The sequence below is a fragment of the Acipenser ruthenus genome, chromosome 10, assembly GCF_902713425.1.
Source record: "Acipenser ruthenus chromosome 10, fAciRut3.2 maternal haplotype, whole genome shotgun sequence".
NCBI lineage: Eukaryota > Metazoa > Chordata > Actinopteri > Acipenseriformes > Acipenseridae > Acipenser > Acipenser ruthenus.
In genome coordinates, this window is record NC_081198.1 from 20,488,216 (window position 1) to 20,512,073 (window position 23,858).

The following is a 23,858-nucleotide window of genomic DNA, read 5'->3' on the forward strand; positions in this document are numbered from 1 at the left end:
CAAATCTGGGCAGTTGAAGGAACTATTACTTTAGTCCCTGAGGAGATGGTCGCCTCGCAAGAGGGACCCCCTCCCCAGGTGAACGGTGTCCTTCCCTGGCGGAGTAGGGGGCGCTGCTTGGCACCGAGACCACGTAGGAAGAATCGTGGCTGTGACGCCTCCTCGGGGTCCGGGGCCGCCCTCTGCTCCTCCCAGATGGCGCCCTCTGCTGGGCGCCTGCTGCTCTCTCGGTCTGGATCTCGATTACAATCAAGGGCTGGGGATGAGGTCGTCTAGGTCATCAAAGGGTCCTCAAAGGTCGTCTGGATGGTAGGTCCTCCTTCTCTCTAACTCCAGGAACGTCTGGAAAAGCCGGAACCGCCTGAAAAAGAAAAAAACGGGAACCGCCTGAAAAAGAAAAAACTGCTCTCAACAGTCAACAAAATCTTGAAAGACCCTCGGCCTGGATTGGGCAAGCCAAAACCAGACTGAGCATTAGTCTTCCAAAAAGTTGCCGAGCTGAAGAAAGCCAGTCAAAAATAAAAAAAATTCTGTTCCTCCTCACCCGAACAAACCTCTCACAGACCCTCGGAGGGAGCGGGCAATGCCACTACCCTCTAAGCCTTAGTCTTAGAAAGATTTATTCGAACTGAAGAGAAGCCAGAGTATATGGCTGGCTAAGAAGGACCTGGCATAGGGACATGTTCCACCACACTTGTCTGGTTAGCTGCATGCTCCCAGGAAACAAACTGCTGCTGTCTACATCATCATCACATGTGAATAAAAGAAAGAAAGACAGCAAGAAAGAAAGAGAGAAAGAAAGAGAAAGAAAGAGAGAAAGAAAAAAAAGAAGTAAAACGGCGGGAAAACTTGCATCAACACTGGCACTCTCCCTCCAGCAGGGGTAGACAAAATGCTCACAGGAGAGATCCAGATCTGACTTTGACCAACGTTAGAGAAAGGTGTGCACCGTTCCCGGAGGTACTGCAATACCGGGCCGATGCGTGGAGTGGACGGAGCAAGCCCCTGTTCCATCTCCCGATTCCAAAAATCAATTTAATATATGGTCCCCTGATAGGGGACGTATCAGATATTAAACTGATAAGAACAGATACTACACTTGATCTTAGCCAAAAGGCCGAGAAGCGATGGCGACTTGGCCCTTGCCCGGGGCCCCCCAGCCCGGACGGCACAGGGGGATTCAAAGGTGGGTGCAAAATTCCAAGCACAAGCAGACCCCCAAAAAACGGGCTGCTGCTTCCAGAGGGGAAATGTGCAATTTAAGCAGGAGGAAACAAAACAAAGCAAAAACACACACATAACACCAAAAACAAAACATAAACTGGCGGAGTGCGTCTTACAAATAGTCATGCCAAGCTGCTATGCTGTGCAAGGTGCCTTGGGTAACTACAACTGTGCCTCGCTGGCTGGCTGGCTTGCTAAGAAGGTCCTGGCATAGGGACATGTTCCACCACACTTGTCTGGTTAGCTGCATGCTCCCAGGAAACAACCTGCTGCTGTCTACATCATCACCACATGTGAATAAAAGAAAGAAAGACAGCAAGAAAGAAAGAGAGAAAGAAAGAGAGAAAGAGAGAAAGAAAGAGAGAAAGAAAGAAAGAGAGAAAGAAAAAAAAAGAAGTAAAACGGCGGGAAAACTTGCATCAACACTGGCACTCTCCCTCCAGCAGGGGTAGACAAAATGCTCACAGGAGAGATCCAGATCTGACTTTGACCAACGTTAGAGAAAGGTGTGAACCGTTCCCGGAGGTACTGCAATACCGGGCCGATGCGTGGAGTGGACGGAGCAAGCCCCTGTTCCATCTCCCGATTCCAAAAATCAATTTAATATATGGTCCCCTGATAGGGGACGTATCAGATATTAAACTGATAAGAACAGATACTACACTTGATCTTAGCCAAAAGGCCGAGAAGCGATGGCGACTTGGCCCTTGCCCGGGGCCCCCCAGCCCGGACGGCACAGGGGGATTCAAAGGTGGGTGCAAAATTTCAAGCACAAGCAGACCCCCAAAAAACGGGCTGCTGCTTCCAGAGGGGAAATGTGCAATTTAAGCAGGAGAAAACAAAACAAAGCAAAAACACACACATAACACCAAAAACAAAACATAAACTGGCGGAGTGCGTCTTACAAATAGTCATGCCAAGCTGCTATGCTGTGCAAGGTGCCTTGGGTAACTACAACTGTGCCTCGCTGGCTGGCTGGCTTGCTAAGAAGGTCCTGGCATAGGGACATGTTCCACCACACTTGTCTGGTTAGCTGCATGCTCCCAGGAAACAACCTGCTGCTGTCTACATCATCACCACATGTGAATAAAAGAAAGAAAGACAGCAAGAAAGAAAGAGAGAAAGAAAGAGAGAAAGAGAGAAAGAAAGAGAGAAAGAAAGAAAGAGAGAAAGAAAAAAAAAAGAAGTAAAACGGCGGGAAAACTTGCATCAACACTGGCACTCTCCCTCCAGCAGGGGTAGACAAAATGCTCACAGGAGAGATCCAGATCTGACTTTGACCAACGTTAGAGAAAGGTGTGCACCGTTCCCGGAGGTACTGCAATACCGGGCCGATGCGTGGAGTGGACGGAGCAAGCCCCTGTTCCATCTCCCGATTCCAAAAATCAATTTAATATATGGTCCCCTGTGATAGAGAGAGAAAGGATCGATGCTGCAAATCTCCCTCCCGATTAGAAAGGGCGCTGTGTAAGGGGGAAGGTAAGCTGCCGCCTAGATCTGCCACCTCGGTGGTAGGTGGAAACCGGAAGGTGACCATATTAGGAGGGGCGCGTAGCTGCAAGTACTCAGGACGATTCCATTGCAGTCAGCTGCGGGGCAGCCCTCTATTGGAGAAATCATGGCGACGCGTTGGCTGCAGGGAGGAGTTTGCTGGGTACAAAGGGGAAGCAGCTATGTCAAAACCTCCCCTTGCGCTGAGAATGAAATGCAAACGGCCGGAGCCTGTATTGTTTTTATGAGTTTGGATTACGTGTGTTTTGTGTTGCAGAGGAGGAGTGAGCCGCGGACCGGCGATTGATAAAGAGCACGTCCTTGCACTGCACAGCACAGCACAGCACAGCACAGCACCACTCACGGCACCACGCTTCTCTGGAGCGAGAGCACTGCGCGCACAGAGAACGCGGGGACGGACAAAGTCCCGTTTTTGTTTATTTTTAGAAAAGCTGCCGTGTACCCCCCCCCAATACCATCGCTGGTAAAGGGGTGGACTTATTTTGTGTTTGTTGTTATTATTTTTATTATTATTAAAGTCCACAGACTGTTTTGGGAGAAAAGGATTGTGTGGACTGGATTTATTTACTGCACCACTGCACCTGATCACACTTGGTGTCAAGAAGTGGGATTATAAATGGACCCAACCGCATTGGCAGCGCTGTTGGAGGCGCAGGAGCGGAGGCATCAGGAATCATTGACGGCCATGATGGAAAGGATGCATGGCTTGTTCCTGGAGGCCAATCGGGGGAGGGAACCGGCGGTTCAACCAGCAGTACCCCTACCAAGGGTAAGGGTAGTGAAGATGTCGCTGGAGGATGACCCTGAGGCTTACTTAGTTGCCTTTGAAAGGCAGGCAACAGCAGCTCAGTGGCCTCGGGAGTGGTGGGCTACCCAGTTGGGCCCCAATTTGATCGGAGAGGCCCAGGCAGCCTACCAAGCCTTGACACATGAGCAAGCCCTGGTGTACGACCAGGTGAAGCAGGCCATTCTCCAGCGGCTGGACATCACAGAGGAGACACATCGCCGCCGGTTCCGGGAGTACCAGCGCCCCCCAGGACTGCGACCCCGCGTGGTGGCCCAGCAACTAGTGGATCATGTGACCCGGTGGCTCTGCCCCGGCACCAACGATGCAGAAAAGATCACCGAGCTGATTGCCATAGAGCAGTTCGTGAAGGTGCTGGGGCCGGACACCCAGAACTGGGTCACCAGGCATCGACCCACCACGCTAGAGGCAGCAGTCCGATTGGCTGAGGGGTATGAGGATGCCTTGGCATCAGCTCCTGTGGTCGTTACCCCCGCTCCTCCCTCCAACCGACCCCGGACAGGACCGACTCCAAGGACAGGACCCCCACAGCACTTCACCCCCTCCCCCCACGGGGCTACTTCTCATCGGCACCCCACGGGTGGCCTTCCTCCACCCCAATGGAGGGCGAGGTCGACCCCCAGCGGGGTGAGAGCAGAGAACCCCTCCCCACTGCCGAACCGGCAGCGGGACACGCAAGCTCCGTGGGCGCCCTTTCACCCCACGTGTTACCGGTGCCATGAGGTCGGCCACCTTGCGCGGAATTGTCCGGCGGCGATGGAATGTGGTGCGGCCTCCCATTACCTACCAACAGCACCAGGTAAGTCCAGGGGTAATGATTGGGAGGGGCCTTGCATTGTTGATGTACGGGTTGGTGATGTGAGTACCCACGCGTTAGTGGACTCAGGATGTGGGCAGACTTTAATTGAAGAAGCTCTGTTGGCGGGGGTACCTTGGTGGTCACGCGGGGTCGTGGTCATTTCCTGTATTCACGGGGATAACAAGGACTACCCCCTCACTAAATTAGATGTGACGATTGGATGTCATTCCCGCCGCGTAATCGTGGCAGTGGCTGCAAAGTTGCCATATCCAGTTATTTTAGGTCGAGACTGGCCATATTTTGAAACAATGATTAATAAAACGGTAACGCCAGTCTCCGGTAAGACCATGGGAGCAGCGGGGGAAACTATTGGGAAAATATTCCCGCTGCAAGCTGATTTGTTCTATTCCCGATTTCGCCCGAAAAAAACAAAAAAAGAGCGAAGGGTCGAAAAATGGGAAGGAAGGTCAATAAGACAAGGCTGGGGTTTGGTGGGGGAAACTTCAGAGTCTGTTAAATGTAAGGGAAAGGGGATTGGGACTCAGTGTGACCTGCGGGGGCAGGTTACTGGGGCCCCCAGTGCTGAAGCTACTGTAGCTCCGCTCGATATCCCGAAGTTCTGGGACCGAGATGTGGACCTAGCGTTGGAACAAAAGAATGATCCTTCGCTGGCACACATCTGGGGGCAGGTTCGGTCTATCGAGGGGAAGGATGTAGAGGATAACCGGCCGCTTACATATCCTCACCACATTATTGTCGGGCATTTGCTGTATAGGGTATCCCAAGCCACGAGCACAAGCCAGATTGTAACACAATTACTCGTTCCTCAGTCTTTTCGACGTGAGATCATGCGGTTGGCTCACGATGTCCCATGTTCGGGCCATTTAGGTAGCGATAAGACTCGGGAACGAATATTGGCTCGATTTTATTGGATGGGAGTCTATAGTGAGGTGACGCGATATGTAGCGGGGTGTCCGGAATGCCAGCAAGTAGCGCCGGGGCGGGTTCGCCCGGCCCCGCTGGTCCCACTGCCCCTGATCTCAGTTCCCTTTGAACGCATTGCTATGGACATAGTGGGTCCCTTGAGCCAGTCTGACTCTGGATACACGCACATTTTGGTAGTGGTGGACTACGCGACCAGATATCCAGAGGCAGTACCATTGAGATCTACTAGTGCCGCAGCAGTTGCTCGAGAGTTAGTACAGATTATAACGAGAGTAGGGATTCCAAAAGAAATCCTCACTGATCACGGAACGAACTTCATGTCACAGTGTTTGAAAGAATTGTATAAATTGTTGCAAATTAAGTCCATTCGAACCTCTGTTTATCACCCGCAGACGGACGGTTTGGTGGAACGTTTTAATCAGACTTTAAAACAGATGCTGAAGCGGTTTGTCACCCAAGAGCAGAAACATTGGGCTAAACTCCTCCCCTACCTGATGTTTGCAGTGAGAGAGGTGCCTCAGAGCTCGACTGGGTTCTCTCCCTTTGAGCTGCTGTATGGGAGGCAACCACGGGGCATTCTGGATCTTGTGAAAGAAGGGTGGGAGGAGCAAACAAAAACTTCCAAAAACATAGTCAAATACGTAATCCTGTTAAGAGACCGCCTGGAATTGGTTGGTCGTTTGGCACAAGAAAACCTAAAACTAGCTCAGCATCGCCAAGAGCAGCAGTACAACAAACAAGCAAGAATTCGGACTTTTCGGCCAGGTGATAAAGTACTGCTGCTACTTCCTTCATCAGAGTCTAAGTTGTATGCTAAATGGCAGGGGCCATATGAGGTGATACGGGGAATTGGTAATGTGAATTATGAAATTAGACAACCCAATCGTCGAAATAAGACAGAAATTTATCACATTAACTTGCTAAAACCCTGGAATGAAAGGGAGGCCCTGTTTATAGCTGGTGACAGTTTAGAAGAGGATTTTGGTCCCACTGTCAATCCATTAGCTGCAACTAACATTCCGATGGGAGAACAGTTACTTCCAGATCAGGAACGTGAGCTCTTCCAGTTGGTGGAAAGGTTTAGTGATGTTTTTTCTGATTTGCCCGGCAGGACTAATGTTATTTCTCATGCTATTATTACTCCGCCAGGTGTCAAGGTCCGAGAGAGACCGTACCGGATCCCGGAGAGTCGCAGGGGTCCCGTTCACGAGGAGGTGGAGGATATGCTCAGGCTTGGAGTCATTGAGCCTTCCCGGAGCGAGTGGTGCAGTCCTATCGTGATGGTGGGCAAAAAGGACGGCTCCACTCGGTTCTGTGTGGATTTCCGGAAGGTCAATGCCATCTCTAAGTTTGATGCGTATCCAATGCCCCGAGTGGACGAGCTCCTCGACCGACTGGGTAAGGCGCGGTTAATTTCGACTTTGGATCTGACGAAGGGGTACTGGCAGATTCCACTCACTCAGAGCTCAAAAGAGAAAACTGCTTTCTCTACCCCAGATGGCTTGTTCCATTTCCGGACCATGCCCTTCGGGTTGCATGGAGCTCCCGCCACCTTTCAGAGACTGATGGACCAGGTCTTGGCTCCTCATCATCAGTACGCAGCCGCATACATCGATGATGTAGTGATTTTTAGCTCCACCTGGAAGGAGCATATTATTAGGCTTTCAGCCGTCCTACAGTCTCTAAGGGGGGCTGGGCTAACAGCCAAGCTGGGCAAGTGTGCATTTGGCAAACAGGAGACCCAGTATCTTGGCTATATTATGGGTAATGGCCGGGTAAAGCCTATCGCCTCCAAAGTCCAGGCGCTGGTGGAGACGGCGATCCCGAGAACCAAGTCACAGGTGAGATCACTACTGGGGTTAGCCGGCTATTATCGCCGTTTTATCCCCGAGTATGCCACCATAGTCAACCCCCTGGTCGATCTCACCCGAAAGGCTGCTCCAAAATTAGTTAAATGGACAGGGCAGTGTCAGGAAGCATTTGATATGATTAAGAAGCGACTCTGTCAAGCTCCCGCTCTGATTTCACCAGATTTCAGCAAAGAGTTCATCCTTCAGACTGATGCCTCCCACATTGGTCTGGGGGCGGTCCTGTCCCAACAAGTTGACGGAGTGGAACACCCTATCATTTATTTGAGCAAAAAAATGGCTCCTAGGGAAATTAACTACTCTGTCATTGAGAAGGAGTGTTTAGCCATCAAATGGGCTACTCATGCTCTTCGCTATTACTTGTTGGGGCGTTCTTTCTCTCTTGTCACTGATCATGCTCCTTTAAGGTGGTTACACACGATGAAGGACAATAACGCTCGGATAACTCGGTGGTATCTGGCGCTGCAACCCTTCCACTATACAGTGAAACATCGTGCGGGTAAGGAGCATCAAAATGCAGATTTTTTTTCAAGGGAGGGGGGACCATTGGGGAATGTAGTGTTGGCCGAGTGTTCCTTCGGCATCACTCTGAGGGGTGAGATATGTGATAGAGAGAGAAAGGATCGATGCTGCAAATCTCCCTCCCGATTAGAAAGGGCGCTGTGTAAGGGGGAAGGTAAGCTGCCGCCTAGATCTGCCACCTCGGTGGTAGGTGGAAACCGGAAGGTGACCATATTAGGAGGGGCGCGTAGCTGCAAGTACTCAGGACGATTCCATTGCAGTCAGCTGCGGGGCAGCCCTCTATTGGAGAAATCATGGCGACGCGTTGGCTGCAGGGAGGAGTTTGCTGGGTACAAAGGGGAAGCAGCTATGTCAAAACCTCCCCTTGCGCTGAGAATGAAATGCAAACGGCCGGAGCCTGTATTGTTTTTATGAGTTTGGATTACGTGTGTTTTGTGTTGCAGAGGAGGAGTGAGCCGCGGACCGGCGATTGATAAAGAGCACGTCCTTGCACTGCACAGCACAGCACAGCACAGCACAGCACCACTCACGGCACCACGCTTCTCTGGAGCGAGAGCACTGCGCGCACAGAGAACGCGGGGACGGACAAAGTCCCGTTTTTGTTTATTTTTAGAAAAGCTGCCGTGTACCCCCCCCCAATACCATCGCTGGTAAAGGGGTGGACTTATTTTGTGTTTGTTGTTATTATTTTTATTATTATTAAAGTCCACAGACTGTTTTGGGAGAAAAGGATTGTGTGGACTGGATTTATTTACTGCACCACTGCACCTGATCACATCCCCTGATAGGGGACGTATCAGATATTAATACTCTTTTATTGAGATTTTACATTTTTTACATTTACACCCATTCGTTTTTTTCATTCATTTTACATTTCTTTTAAAGATGACATTCATGCATACAGACATACATTTTGTTTTAAAAGCATTTAAAATACATTTAAAAACACCAAGACAATTGTGCTTTGTACATGGTTAAAACAGACACAGATTAAAATCAACATGAAAAAAACCTGTGCTGCTTTAAAAGTGACTGGAAAAAAAGAACCATCTATAAAAAACCAGTGTTTGTGAGGGCCGGGGAGTGCTCTCTAAAAAAGTTCAAAAGTGAACATAAAACTAGATCTAAAACAGGGACAGGGGAAAAGGGACAGTGTATAGAACAGTGAGTTAAAATTCTAAAATTTTAAAACACTTAAAATGTAACTTTTAATAGTTTACATTAAAAATCTTAAAGATACATAAAACAAAACAAAACAAAATCAAATAAAACATTCAACGTAAATCAAATAAAAGTCAATAAAACTGAAACAAAAAGACTACATAAAACCAGGGCACCGTTGAAAAAACGGTCATGCCAGCTAAAAAGGGCGGAATGCTGGCATGACAAAATAAATAAAAGGCTTAGCGGTGCCCCGTAGTCCCGCTCCTAGGAGCTAGCGGTTCCAGTTTTTTCCTTTATTCCATCTTCACGTCCTGAAGTCCGGCGATCCTCCACTCCGCGCAGGCCTTGTCCTTCCCGAGGGTCCGGATGTCCAGAATTACAATGTCCTTGATAAGAGTTTGTGCCCTTCTGGTCGTGGTGATAGTGTCTAGCTCCTGCTTGTGATAGACACAGACGTTACAGCCTTCCCACAGGATCTGCTTGACAACATTGATGACACGCCAAACGCACTTAGCTGTGCTGGTATCGATTCCTCCCGCAGGCCCATAGAGCACAGTCTCAGCGGTCATCTTGGCCGTGTCAGCAAACCTGTTTAGGAAGACAGAGACAGAGAGCCAGACACTGCCAGCCACATCACACTCCCAGAAGATATGGGCTGGTGTTTCTCTCTTGCGGCACTTTGCATAGGGGCATGTTTCTACTTGGGCTAGTCCCCTCCTGAACATGAACGCTCGAGTGGGGAGTGCACTGTGGACGGTGTTCCATGCTATATCCTTCTGGACATTACTGAGGCAGCTGTGAGACACATTCTCCCAGATTTTTTGGCTTTGGGTGAGGGAGAAAGTAGCTACTTTTTCAATTTCCTGGGAACCGGCAAGATATTTAGTTACAGCCTTGTATTCCCAGGAGGCCAATTTTGCTTTATCTAAGCCCAATTTATATATAGTGTCCCTTAAGGTTCTATAATACAATGGGGGGTCCCAGGAGTACGGCACGGTGTTATCAATAGTGCAGAGGCCCAAGGCCCTGAGACAGGTGGCAAAATAGAAACGATTCATGTAACATACCTTCCTGTCCAGGGCCTGGATGTTCTTGATAGTTTGCGTGAGCCCCTGCACTCGGGTGAGCTGCACAACGTCCAGGACCCCCTTACCTCCCTTCTTGTCGGCTTTACTCAGGGTGGCTCGCTTGACCCTCTCCATCTTGCTGCCCCAGATAAAGCGGTGGATAATGCGGTCCACCACTTTTTTGGTGGTCCTGTCTGGGGGAAAGATTTTTCCTACATAAGAGAGGATGGGGAACAGTATAGACTTGGTTATTAATACTCTACCCGTCATTGTTAAGGATCTTGTGCTCCATCCGCCAATCTTTTTACGGACCTGGTTAATGGCCGCCGTCCAGCTCTGGGCCCCCGAGCTATTGTTCTCGAAAATGAGGCCCAGAATCTTGATTTTGTCCTTTTTGACAGGGTACATGTCCGACAGTTCCCTATCTACCTGCCAATTTTTAGACACGTAGACTTCGCTCTTGGACTTATTAATCACTGCCCCGGTCGCCGTGCAGTACTTCTCAAGGATATTACTAATCCGAGGTACCGACGATGTGTTGGTGCAAATGAGTGACACATCGTCCATATATGCTGTTGTTTTGACCTGGACCCCGTTGGATCCAGGCAGCTGGAAACCAGTTATATTGGTATCCCTACGAATTGCCTGCAGGAGGGGTTCAATGCACACGACATATAGCAGTGGGGATAGTGGGCAACCCTGTCTGACCCCTGACTGGATAGATATTTTACCAGTCAGGTGCCTGTTCACCAAGACTCGGGTACTAATGTTTGTATATATGGTTTTAACCCACTCCCTAAGTCCAGGAGCGAATTTCATCTGGTCCATCACTTTGTACATATATTCATGGCTTACCCTATCGAACGCCTTCTCCTGGTCAAGGTTGAACAGGCAGAGGGGATGGTTCCGTTCTCTAGAATAAGCCAGAATGTCCCTTGTTAACATTAAAATATCCGTGATGGACCTCCCTGGGACGCCACAAGCCTGGTCGGGGCCAATGACCAAAGGGAGGTGTACTTGTAGCCGGAGCATCAGAGCTTTGGCTAGTATCTTGTAATCCACGCAAAGGAGGCTGATTGGGCGCCAATTCCGTAGATCTTTAACTTCCCCTTTCTTATGAAGGAGAGTAATTACACTCTCCCGCATAGAAGGGCCCAACCGCTTCTCCCTGTAGACCGCTCTGTAGACCTCCGCTAAATGGACTTTTAGCATGTCCCAAAAAAGATGGTAATACTCACCCGGGATGCCATCTGGACCTGGCGTCTTACCGGTGTTCATGGTCTTAACCGCCTGGGTGAGCTCCTCCAGCGTGAGTTCTGGGTCCTTCTCCTCCTCCTCGTCGTCCCGCACTGAGTCAGGCTCCAACTGGCTCAGGAACCACTCTATCAGGGTGTCATCTGTAGCTTTGATGTTATATAGGTCCCTATAGAAGTTCTCTACCACTTTTTTCACTCCCTCACTATCCTCTACTATCCTCCCCCTGCTGTCGAGCATGGAGGACATCAAGTGTCGCTTCTCCCTCGTTTTCTGGAAGAAGAAGCGAGTACACTTTTCGTCTTCCTCCATTTTTTGCACTTTTGCATTGTGCATGACCTTTCGTTGTTCCTCCCTACAAAGCACTGAAAGATCTAGCTTGGTCTGGGCTATCTCGTCGCTTACAGGGAACCCCCGAAGCTGAAGCAGGCTCAGACGCTGGAGGGCAGCATTCAGGTGTTTATATTTGGCCCTCCTTTATTTTGCTTTCCTCTTGCCTGCTGCTATGAAATAACCCTTAGTTCTGATTTTGACCATCTCCCACCACTCTATAGGGGAGTTGAATAGGTCACGCAAAGTGGTCCACTCAACAAGCCTGCTCTTATAGGCTGCAGCTATGGAGGGGTCATCGAGTAAGGAGGTGTTTAATTTCCAGACCCCTGACCCCATCTGGGAGGTCTGAGGGACCTGCAATGTTACCTGCAGGAGCCTATGGTCAGAGAAGAAGACGGCCTGGGTGTCTACTGCCGTCTTCGTAAGGGAGCTGGTATGCAGGACGAGATCTATACGGGAGAAGGAGATCCCAGATGAGCTCACCCAGGTAAAGGGAGGCACCAGGTCCTTACCTGCATCACACAGGGAGAAATCAGATATTACGGAGGACAAAACTCTACTAGAGCGGTCGTTGCGTGGCCTGCTCCGGTCTACGTCCCTCAGAGCACAATTGAAGTCACCTGACACGATGACGGGTACGTTCCTCAGCAGGAGTGGACGCAGCTGTGGAAAAAATTGAACTCTTTCGTTTTGGTTAGTGGGTGCGTAGACATTGACCAGTCTGAGGGGAGTGTTGTTGTATGTCACATCCACGCTCAGAATTCTACCAGGTTCTACCTCCCTGCTGCTGCGGGAGGTAATAAATGGGTTTTTAAACAGGATACCTACTCCGTCGGCTCTGGCTATGTTGGAGCCCGACCAGAAGGAGTCCCCCAGGGTCCAACTCTCCTTCAGGTCCCTATAATCAGGGCTCGACGAAATACCACACTCCTGCAGAAAGATGAGATCTGCTTTCAAGTTAGCTAGATAGTTTAGTACATCAAATCTTTTTTGTGTCTCCCTGATGCTCCTGACATTAACAGACACACATATCAGGGCCATCAGGGTAGCTAACAAGAAAAGGAGTCGCTGCGTCCACCCCATAGCGACTATGATTGGGAGGTCGGGACACTCTTCCTACTCTTAGCTCTACGCTTGCTTCGAGGGGGCTTGGGCTTATTTGCAACTCCCATCACCCCTGAGAAGGTACTCACTGCTGCCTCGTCCAAGAAGGCACCGTCTTTATATGCACAGTACGTGGAGTTGTTGGGGCTATTCAACTCCCCACAAGGTAAGTCTGGTGGAACTTGCTCAGGGCCCCTCGGAACGTGTGGGTCAGCTTTGTCCTGGGGGGGGGTTATGACAGACAGCATTCTTTGGCTGTTACCGTCTGTTGAATTGGAGCTGTTAGCAGACTTCTGGCTTACCGCGTCCAGGGGTATTCCCATGTCCTCCAGTGCTGTATCTAGGAGGACCTCTAGGGGGCCCCTGGTTTTGCCCATACAAGGGAGGGGGTCAAGGATGCTTTGAAGGGAGGCCCTTCGCTTGAAGAGGGTCATTGCTACCGAGGTACTGCTGGTCAGGGAAGGTGTTGACCCCGACCTCTCCCTCGGTGCATTAGTGAACACCTCTTCTGCGAGGTGTGCTAGGGTTTGTGCCAACGACTGGGAAGGCTGGCTGGGGATGCCCTGGCTGGCTGCTACCTGCCCACTAGGCGGCAGTGTAGCCGTCCCACTCGCCTCCGTCTCTGCCTGCGAGGGCAAGACTGGGGACTTTGTGTGGACATTAGCTGGTTTTGGATCTATGGGGGCCACCTGCAACTTGCTGTCTTTGATCCTGATCTTCTTTCTTTTCCCCCCCTCGTCTCTACCCTTTCTTTTCCCCACCCTCTGCTGGTTCTTCACTCCCTTCCCCTCCTTCTCACTCTCACTTTCACTGTCGCTTTCGCTTTCCTCCCCCACGGACTCAATCCTTATGGCGTCATAACGAGAGCCGAGGGGGAGTGCTGGCGCTGAGAGGGCCCTACTCAGGGGGGGGCCGCTGCTGGGTCCGGGCTCCCTCCCTGCCTCGTGTTCTGCATCAGAGGAGCTACTGGAGGAGCTAGTGGAGTGGCTGTTGTACTCTCTCTCTGGGCTGGGGGAAGGGGTCCTCGTAAAACGGGACATGTCTCGGGGGCGGGGGGGTGAGGGGGGTGCTGGTGATGATGGTGGTGCTGGAGTCTGGGTCTTGGATACTGTTGGTGGTGATGTGGACTGATCTTTGTTACTTGCTCCCTCTTCCTGCTCAGGCCTAGGCTTGTTCATGTTTGCCTTGCTGGCTCTGGCCATGTTGGCATAGGAAGAGGGGCAGTCCTTAAACAGGTGCCCCTTCTTTCCACACAAATTGCACTGCCTCTCTTCTCTGCAGTGGCTGGTCTCGTGGGGGGCGCCGCAATTCCTGCACTTGACTACAGTACACGCGGCCGCCAGGTGTGCTAATTCCACACATTTCCTGCAGAGTTTTGGCATCCCATTATAGAATACCAGCCCTCTGTTGGGCCCTAACACTATGGAGTTTGGAATGTGGCGGACGCCTCCAATGCCCGATGGATCAACATTAAGGCGTACCAGCCACTTTCTGGCTCCTGTCCAAACCCCATCTTCGTCTGTAATTTTCCTCCCTTCTGATGACACCCTCCCATAGCGGTTAAGCCATGTTGTAATATCATAGTCGCTAACAGCCTCATTGAAAAATTGGACAGTAACAACTTTCATTTCTCTGTCTGTCAGTGCATCCACACAAAATTCTTTGTATGGAGCAAGATATTTATTCTCCCCCCAAAAGGACCACATTTCTTGTAACTTTTGGGGGTTCCTAAAACTGACCTCAAACACTTCCTTAAGCCCTGGCAATTTCACCAAACAATTCAAGTCAGAAGGGGAAAACCCCATACCCCTCTGAAGAATGGTCCGGCTGAACTCCAGTCTCGTCAGTCCTGGTTCCGTTTCATCTTGCTTGTTTCTTGTGAAGCGCACCGCATTGTGCCTCCTGGTTTCCTGGGTTGGCCGGAACGCCATCCTTCAGCTGGCTCCTCCGATTGGGGTGGGAGAAGCCTCTGGACGTCCGGGTTGTCTCTCTCTACGGAAAAGAGACAACGTAAGCAGCAAATCTGGGCAGTTGAAGGAACTATTACTTTAGTCCCTGAGGAGATGGTCGCCTCGCAAGAGGGACCCCCTCCCCAGGTGAACGGTGTCCTTCCCTGGCGGAGTAGGGGGCGCTGCTTGGCACCGAGACCACGTAGGAAGAATCGTGGCTGTGACGCCTCCTCGGGGTCCGGGGCCGCCCTCTGCTCCTCCCAGATGGCGCCCTCTGCTGGGCGCCTGCTGCTCTCTCGGTCTGGATCTCGATTACAATCAAGGGCTGGGGATGAGGTCGTCTAGGTCATCAAAGGGTCCTCAAAGGTCGTCTGGATGGTAGGTCCTCCTTCTCTCTAACTCCAGGAACGTCTGGAAAAGCCGGAACCGCCTGAAAAAGAAAAAAACGGGAACCGCCTGAAAAAGAAAAAACTGCTCTCAACAGTCAACAAAATCTTGAAAGACCCTCGGCCTGGATTGGGCAAGCCAAAACCAGACTGAGCATTAGTCTTCCAAAAAGTTGCCGAGCTGAAGAAAGCCAGTCAAAAATAAAAAAAATTCTGTTCCTCCTCACCCGAACAAACCTCTCACAGACCCTCGGAGGGAGCGGGCAATGCCACTACCCTCTAAGCCTTAGTCTTAGAAAGATTTATTCGAACTGTAGAGAAGCCAGAGTATATGGCTGGCTAAGAAGGACCTGGCATAGGGACATGTTCCACCACACTTGTCTGGTTAGCTGCATGCTCCCAGGAAACAAACTGCTGCTGTCTACATCATCACCACATGTGAATAAAAGAAAGAAAGACAGCAAGAAAGAAAGAGAGAAAGAAAGAGAAAGAAAGAAAGAGAGAAAGAAAAAAAAAGAAGTAAAACGGCGGGAAAACTTGCATCAACACTGGCACTCTCCCTCCAGCAGGGGTAGACAAAATGCTCACAGGAGAGATCCAGATCTGACTTTGACCAACGTTAGAGAAAGGTGTGCACCGTTACCGGAGGAACTGCAATACCGGGCCGATGCGTGGAGTGGACGGAGCAAGCCCCTGTTCCATCTCCCGATTCCAAAAATCAATTTAATATATGGTCCCCTGATAGGGGACGTATCAGATATTAATACTCTTTTATTGAGATTTTACATTTTTTACATTTACACCCATTCGTTTTTTTCATTCATTTTACATTTCTTTTAAAGATGACATTCATGCATACAGACATACATTTTGTTTTAAAAGCATTTAAAATACATTTAAAAACACCAAGACAATTGTGCTTTGTACATGGTTAAAACAGACACAGATTAAAATCAACATGAAAAAAACCTGTGCTGTTTTAAAAGTGACTGGAAAAAAAGAACCATCTATAAAAAACCAGTGCTTGTGAGGGCCGGGGAGTGCTCTCTAAAAGGTTCAAAAGTGAACATAAAACTAGATCTAAAACAGGGACAGGGGAAAAGGGACAGTGTATAAAACAGTGAGTTAAAATTCTAAAATTTTAAAACACTTAAAATGTAACTTTTAATAGTTTACATTAAAAATCTTAAAGATACATAAAACAAAACAAAACAAAATCAAATAAAACATTCAACGTAAATCAAATAAAAGTCCATAAAACTGAAACAAAAGACTACATAAAACCAGGGCACCGTTGAAAAACGGTCATGCCAGCTAAAAAGGGCGGAATGCTGGCATGACAAAATAAATAAAAGGCTTAGCGGTGCCCCGTAGTCCCGCTCCTAGGAGCTAGCGGTTCCAGTTTTTTCCTTTATTCCATCTTCACGTCCTGAAGTCCGGCGATCCTCCACTCCGCGCAGGCCTTGTCCTTCCCGAGGGTCCGGATGTCCAGAATTACAAAGTCCTTGATAAGAGTTTGTGCCCTTCTGGTCGTGGTGATAGTGTCTAGCTCCTGCTTGTGATAGACACAGACGTTACGGCCTTCCCACAGGATCTGCTTGACAACATTGATGACACGCCAAACGCACTTAGCTGTGCTGGTAGTGATTCCTCCCGCAGGCCCATAGAGCACAGTCTCAGCGGTCATCTTGGCCGTGTCAGCAAACCTGTTTAGGAAGACAGAGACAGAGAGCCAGACACTGCCAGCCACATCACACTCCCAGAAGATATGGGCTGGTGTTTCTCTCTTGCGGCACTTTGCATAGGGGCATGTTTCTACTTGGGCTAGTCCCCTCCTGAACATGAACGCTCGAGTGGGGAGTGCACTGTGGACGGTGTTCCATGCTATATCCTTCTGGACATTACTGAGGCAGCTGTGAGACACATTCTCCCAGATTTTTTGGCTTTGGGTGAGGGAGAAAGTAGCTACTTTTTCAATTTCCTGGGAACCGGCAAGATATTTAGTTACAGCCTTGTATTCCCAGGAGGCCAATTTTGCTTTATCTAAGCCCAATTTATATATAGTGTCCCTTAAGGTTCTATAATACAATGGGGGGTCCCAGGAGTACGGCACGGTGTTATCAATAGTGCAGAGGCCCAAGGCCCTGAGACAGGTGGCAAAATAGAAACGATTCATGTAACATACCTTCCTGTCCAGGGCCTGGATGTTCTTGATAGTTTGCGTGAGCCCCTGCACTCGGGTGAGCTGCACAACGTCCGGGACCCCCTTACCTCCCTTCTTGTCGGCTTTACTCAGGGTGGCTCGTTTTACCCTCTCCATCTTGCTGCCCCAGATAAAGCGGTGGATAATGCGGTCCACCACTTTTTTGGTGGTCCTGTCTGGGGGAAAGATTTTTCCTACATAAGAGAGGATGGGGAACAGTATAGACTTGGTTATTAATACTCTACCCGTCATTGTTAAGGATCTTGTGCTCCATCCGCCAATCTTTTTACGGACCTGGTTAATGGCCGCCGTCCAGCTCTGGGCCCCCGAGCTATTGTTCTCGAAAATGAGGCCCAGAATCTTGATTTTGTCCTTTTTGACAGGGTACATGTCCGACAGTTCCCTATCTACCTGCCAATTTTTAGACACGTAGACTTCGCTCTTGGACTTATTAATCACTGCCCTGGTCGCCGTGCAGTACTTCCCAAGGATATTACTAATCCGAGGTACCGACGATGTGTTGGTGCAAATGAGTGACACATCGTCCATATATGCTGTTGTTTTGACCTGGACCCCGTTGGATCCAGGCAGCTGGAAACCAGTTATATTGGTATCCCTACGAATTGCCTGCAGGAGGGGTTCAATGCACACGACATATAGCAGTGGGGATAGTGGGCAACCCTGTCTGACCCCTGACTGGATAGATATTTTACCAGTCAGGTGCCTGTTCACCAAGACTCGGGTACTAATGTTTGTATAGATGGTTTTAACCCACCCCCTAAGTCCAGGAGCGAATTTCATCTGGTCCATCACTTTGTACATATATTCATGGCTTACCCTATCGAACGCCTTCTCCTGGTCAAGGTTGAACAGGCAGAGGGGATGGTTCCGTTCTCTAGAATAAGCCAGAATGTCCCTTGTTAACATTAAAATATCCGTGATGGACCTCCCTGGGACGCCACAAGCCTGGTCGGGGCCAATGACCAAAGGGAGGTGTACTTGTAGCCGGAGCATCAGAGCTTTGGCTAGTATCTTGTAATCCACGCAAAGGAGGCTGATTGGGCGCCAATTCCGTAGATCTTTAACTTCCCCTTTCTTATGAAGGAGAGTAATTACACTCTCCCGCATAGAAGGGCCCAACCGCTTCTCCCTGTAGACCGCTCTGTAGACCTCCGCTAAATGGACTTTTAGCATGTCCCAAAAAAGATGGTAATACTCACCCGGGATGCCATCTGGACCTGGCGTCTTACCGGTGTTCATGGTCTTAACCGCCTGGGTGAGCTCCTCCAGCGTGAGTTCTGGGTCCTTCTCCTCCTCCTCGTCGTCCTGCATTGAGTCAGGCTCCAACTGGCTCAGGAACCACTCTATCAGGGTGTCATCTGTAGCTTTGATGTTATACAGGTCCCTATAGAAGTTCTCTACCACTTTTTTCACTCCCTCACTATCCTCTACTATCCTTCCCCTGCTGTCGAGCATGGAGGACATCAAGTGCCGCTTCTCCCTCGTTTTCTGGAAGAAGAAGCGAGTACACTTTTCGTCTTCCTCCATTTTTTGCACTTTTGCATTGTGCATGACCTTTCGTTGTTCCTCCCTACAAAGCACTGAAAGATCTAGCTTGGTCTGGGCTATCTCGTCGCTTACAGGGAACCCCCGAAGCTGAAGCAGGCTCAGACGCTGGAGGGCAGCATTCAGGTATTTATATTTGGCTCTCCTTTCTTTTGCTTTCCTCTTGCCTGCTGCTATGAAATAACCCTTAGTTCTCATTTTGACCATCTCCCACCACTCTATAGGGGAGTTGAATAGGTCACGCAAAGTGGTCCACTCAACAAGCCTGCTCTTATAGGCTGCAGCTATGGAGGGGTCATCGAGTAAGGAGGTGTTTAATTTCCAGACCCCTGACCCCATCTGGGAGGTCTGAGGGACCTGCAATGTTACCTGCAGGAGCCTATGGTCAGAGAAGAAGACGGCCTGGGTGTCTACTGCCGTCTTCGTAAGGGAGCTGGTATGCAGGACGAGATCTATATGGGAGAAGGAGGTCCCAGATGAGCTCACCCAGGTAAAGGGAGGCACCAGGTCCTTACCTGCATCACACAGGGAGAAATCAGATATTATGGAGGACAAAACTCTACTAGAGCGGTCGTTGCGTGGCCTGCTCCGGTCTACGTCCCTCAGAGCACAATTGAAGTCACCTGACACGATGACGGGTACGTTCCCCAGCAGGAGTGGACGCAGCTGTGGAAAAAATTGAACTCTTTCGTTTTGGTTAGTGGGTGCGTAGACATTGACCAGTCTGAGGGGAGTGTTGTTGTATGTCACATCCACGCTCAGAATTCTACCAGGTTCTACCTCCCTGCTGCTGCGGGAGGTAATAAATGGGTTTTTAAACAGGATATCTACTCCGTCGGCTCTGGCTATGTTGGAGCCCGACCAGAAGGAGTCCCCCAGGGTCCAACTCTCCTTCAGGTCCCTATAATCAGGGCTCGACGAAATACCACACTCCTGCAGAAAGATGAGATCTGCTTTCAAGTTAGCTAGATAGTTTAGTACATCAAATCTTTTTTGTGTCTCCCTGATGCTCCTGACATTAACAGACACACATATCAGGGCCATCAGGGTAGCTAACAAGAAAAGGAGTCGCTGCGTCCACCCCATAGCGACTATGATTGGGAGGTCGGGACACTCTTCCTACTCTTAGCTCTACGCTTGCTTCGAGGGGGCTTGGGCTTATTTGCAACTCCCATCACCCCTGAGAAGGTACTCACTGCTGCCTCGTCCAAGAAGGCACCGTCTTTATATGCACAGTACGTGGAGTTGTTGGGGCTATTCAACTCCCCACAAGGTAAGTCTGGTGGAACTTGCTCAGGGCCCCTCGGAACGTGTGGGTCAGCTTTGTCCTGGGGGGGGGTTATGACAGACAGCATTCTTTGGCTGTTACCGTCTGTTGAGTTGGAGCTGTTAGCAGACTTCTGGCTTACCGCGTCCAGGGGTATTCCCATGTCCTCCAGTGCTGTATCTAGGAGGACCTCTAGGGGGCCCCTGGTTTTGCCCATACAAGGGAGGGGGTCAAGGATGCTTTGAAGGGAGGCCCTTCGCTTGAAGAGGGTCATTGCTACCGAGGTACTGCTGGTCAGGGAAGGTGTTGACCCCGACCTCTCCCTCGGTGCATTAGTGAACACCTCTTCTGCGAGGTGTGCTAGGGTTTGTGCCAACGACTGGGAAGGCTGGCTGGGGATGCCCTGGCTGGCTGCTACCTGCCCACTAGGCGGCAGTGTAGCCGTCCCACTCGCCTCCGTCTCTGCCTGCGAGGGCAAGACTGGGGACTTTGTGTGGACATTAGCTGGTTTTGGATTTATGGGGGCCACCTGCAACTTGCTGTCTTTGATCCTGATCTTCTTTCTTTTCCCCCCCTCATCTCTACCCTTTCTTTTCCCCACCCTCTGCTGGTTCTTCACTCCCTTCCCCTCCTTCTCACTCTCACTTTCACTGTCGCTTTCGCTTTCCTCCCACACGGACTCAATCCTTATGGCGTCATAACGAGAGCCGAGGGGGAGTGCTGGCGCTGAGAGGGCCCTACTCAGGGGGGGGCCGCTGCTGGGTCCGGGCTCCCTCCCTGCCTCGTGTTCTGCATCAGAGGAGCTACTGGAGGAGCTAGATATTAAACTGATAAGAACAGATACTACACTTGATCTTAGCCAAAAGGCCGAGAAGCGATGGCGACTTGGCCCTTGCCCGGGGCCCCCCAGCCCGGACGGCACAGGGGGATTCAAAGGTGGGTGCAAAATTTCAAGCACAAGCAGACCCCCAAAAAACGGGCTGCTGCTTCCAGAGGGGAAATGTGCAATTTAAGCAGGAGAAAACAAAACAAAGCAAAAACACACACATAACACCAAAAACAAAACATAAACTATGCTGTGCAAGGTGCCTTGGGTAACTACAACTGTGCCTCGCTGGCTGGCTGGCTAAGAAGGACCTGGCATAGGGACATGTTCCACCACACTTGTCTGGTTAGCTGCATGCTCCCAGGAAACAACCTGCTGCTGTCTACATCATCACCACATGTGAATAAAAGAAAGAAAGACAGCAAGAAAGAAAGAGAGAAAGAAAGAGAGAAAGAGAGAAAGAAAGAGAGAAAGAAAGAAAGAGAGAAAGAAAAAAAAAGAAGTAAAACGGCGGGAAAACTTGCATCAACACTGGCACTCTCCCTCCAGCAGGGGTAGACAAAATGCTAACAGGAGAGATCCAGATCTGACTTTGACCAACGTTAGAGAAAGGTGTGCACCGTTCCCGGAGGTACTGCAATACTGGGCCGATGCGTGGAGTGGACGGAGCAAGCCCCTGTTCCATCTCCCGATTCCAAAAATCAATTTAATATATGGTCCCCTGATAGGGGACGTATCAGATATTAAACTGATAAGAACAGATACTACACTTGATCTTAGCCAAAAGGCCGAGAAGCGATGGCGACTTGGCCCTTGCCCGGGGCCCCCCAGCCCGGACGGCACAGGGGGATTCAAAGGTGGGTGCAAAATTTCAAGCACAAGCAGACCCCAAAAAAACGGGCTGCTGCTTCCAGAGGGGAAATGTGCAATTTAAGCAGGAGAAAACAAAACAAAGCAAAAACACACACATAACACCAAAAACAAAACATAAACTGGCGGAGTGCGTCTTACAAATAGTCATGCCAAGCTGCTATGCTGTGCAAGGTGCCTTGGGTAACTACAACTGTGCCTCGCTGGCTGGCTGGCTTGCTAAGAAGGTCCTGGCATAGGGACATGTTCCACCACACTTGTCTGGTTAGCTGCATGCTCCCAGGAAACAACCTGCTGCTGCCTACATCATCACCACATGTGAATAAAAGAAAGAAAGACAGCAAGAAAGAAAGAGAGAAAGAAAGAGAGAAAGAGAGAAAGAAAGAGAGAAAGAAAGAAAGAGAGAAAGAAAAAAAAAAGAAGTAAAACGGCTGGAAAACTTGCATCAACACTGGCACTCTCCCTCCAGCAGGGGTAGACAAAATGCTCACAGGAGAGATCCAGATCTGACTTTGACCAACGTTAGAGAAAGGTGTGCACCGTTCCCGGAGGTACTGCAATACCGGGCCGATGCGTGGAGTGGACGGAGCAAGCCCCTGTTCCATCTCCCGATTCCAAAAATCAATTTAATATATGGTCCCCTGATAGGGGACGTATCAGATATTAATACTCTTTTATTGAGATTTTACATTTTTTACATTTACACCCATTCGTTTTTTCATTCATTTTACATTTCTTTTAAAGATGACATTCATGCATACAGACATACATTTTGTTTTAAAAGCATTTAAAATACATTTAAAAACACCAAGACAATTGTGCTTTGTACATGGTTAAAACAGACACAGATTAAAATCAACATGAAAAAAACCTGTGCTGTTTTAAAAGTGACTGGAAAAAAAGAACCATCTATAAAAAACCAGTGCTTGTGAGGGCCGGGGAGTGCTCTCTAAAAAAGTGAACATAAACCTAGATCTAAAACAGGGACAGGGGAAAAGGGACAGTGTATAAACAGTGAGTTAAAATTCTAAAATTTTAAAACACTTAAAATGTAACTTTTAATAGTTTATATTAAAAATCTTAAAGATACATAAAACAAAACAAAACAAAATCAAATAAAACATTCAAATTAAATCAAAGGTCCATAAAACTGAAACAAAAAGACTACATAAAACCAGGGCACCGTTGAAAAACGGTCATGCCAGCTAAAAAGGGCGGAATGCTGGCATGACAAAATAAATAAAAGGCTTAGCGGTGCCCCGTAGTCCCGCTCCTAGGAGCTAGCGGTTCCAGTTTTTTCCTTTATTCCATCTTCACGTCCTGAAGTCCGGCGATCCTCCACTCCGCGCAGGCCTTGTCCTTCCCGAGGGTCCGGATGTCCAGAATTACAAAGTCCTTGATAAGAGTTTGTGCCCTTCTGGTCGTGGTGATAGTGTCTAGCTCCTGCTTGTGATAGACACAGACGTTACGGCCTTCCCACAGGATCTGCTTGACAACATTGATGACACGCCAAACGCACTTAGCTGTGCTGGTAGTGATTCCTCCCGCAGGCCCATAGAGCACAGTCTCAGCGGTCATCTTGGCCGTGTCAGCAAACCTGTTTAGGAAGACAGAGACAGAGAGCCAGACACTGCCAGCCACATCACACTCCCAGAAGATATGGGCTGGTGTTTCTCTCTTGCGGCACTTTGCATAGGGGCATGTTTCTACTTGGGCTAGTCCCCTCCTGAACATGAACGCTCGAGTGGGGAGTGCACTGTGGACGGTGTTCCATGCTATATCCTTCTGGACATTACTGAGGCAGCTGTGAGACACATTCTCCCAGATTTTTTGGCTTTGGGTGAGGGAGAAAGTAGCTACTTTTTCAATTTCCTGGGAACCGGCAAGATATTTAGTTACAGCCTTGTATTCCCAGGAGGCCAATTTTGCTTTATCTAAGCCCAATTTATATATAGTGTCCCTTAAGGTTCTATAATACAATGGGGGGTCCCAGGAGTACGGCACGGTGTTATCAATAGTGCAGAGGCCCAAGGCCCTGAGACAGGTGGCAAAATAGAAACGATTCATGTAACATACCTTCCTGTCCAGGGCCTGGATGTTCTTGATAGTTTGCGTGAGCCCCTGCACTCGGGTGAGCTGCACAACGTCCGGGACCCCCTTACCTCCCTTCTTGTCGGCTTTACTCAGAGTGGCT

The 23,858-nt window shown here is 49.5% G+C and overlaps 1 protein-coding gene, 3 non-coding genes and 4 pseudogenes across 4 annotated transcripts; 1 reads left to right on the forward strand and 7 right to left on the reverse strand.

Annotated features, from left to right (window-relative positions):
* Nucleotides 1-938: 938 nt before the first annotated feature.
* Nucleotides 939-1,129, reverse strand: LOC131739259 (U2 spliceosomal RNA). The gene has a single exon (XR_009330427.1). It is a non-coding gene; the product is annotated as a U2 spliceosomal RNA (small nuclear RNA).
* A 598-nt stretch (nt 1,130-1,727) lies between these two features.
* LOC131738287 (U2 spliceosomal RNA) lies at nt 1,728-1,918 on the reverse strand. The gene has a single exon (XR_009329851.1). It is a non-coding gene; the product is annotated as a U2 spliceosomal RNA (small nuclear RNA).
* A 599-nt stretch (nt 1,919-2,517) lies between these two features.
* On the reverse strand, nt 2,518-2,651 carry LOC131738818 (U2 spliceosomal RNA; annotated as a pseudogene).
* A 3-nt stretch (nt 2,652-2,654) lies between these two features.
* LOC131738151 (zinc finger and SCAN domain-containing protein 29-like) lies at nt 2,655-8,433 on the forward strand. Its single transcript, XM_059031953.1, has 2 exons — nt 2,655-4,340; nt 8,119-8,433. The coding sequence occupies exons 1-2, from the start codon at nt 3,353-3,355 to the stop codon at nt 8,127-8,129; spliced, it is 999 nt and encodes a 332-aa protein (XP_058887936.1). The 5' UTR covers nt 2,655-3,352; the 3' UTR covers nt 8,130-8,433.
* Nucleotides 8,434-15,558: 7,125 nt separating this feature from the next.
* Nucleotides 15,559-15,713, reverse strand: LOC131738776 (U2 spliceosomal RNA; annotated as a pseudogene).
* Nucleotides 15,714-20,750: 5,037 nt separating this feature from the next.
* On the reverse strand, nt 20,751-20,847 carry LOC131738800 (U2 spliceosomal RNA; annotated as a pseudogene).
* A 556-nt stretch (nt 20,848-21,403) lies between these two features.
* Nucleotides 21,404-21,594, reverse strand: LOC131738288 (U2 spliceosomal RNA). Its single transcript, XR_009329852.1, has one exon. It is a non-coding gene; the product is annotated as a U2 spliceosomal RNA (small nuclear RNA).
* A 599-nt stretch (nt 21,595-22,193) lies between these two features.
* LOC131738649 (U2 spliceosomal RNA) lies at nt 22,194-22,348 on the reverse strand (annotated as a pseudogene).
* Nucleotides 22,349-23,858: the final 1,510 nt, after the last annotated feature.

Coding starts and splice junctions, on each gene's coding strand:
- LOC131738151 (XM_059031953.1), top strand. CDS start 3,353: ATGGACCCAACCGCATTGGCAGCGCTGTTGGAGGCGCAGGAGCGGAGG.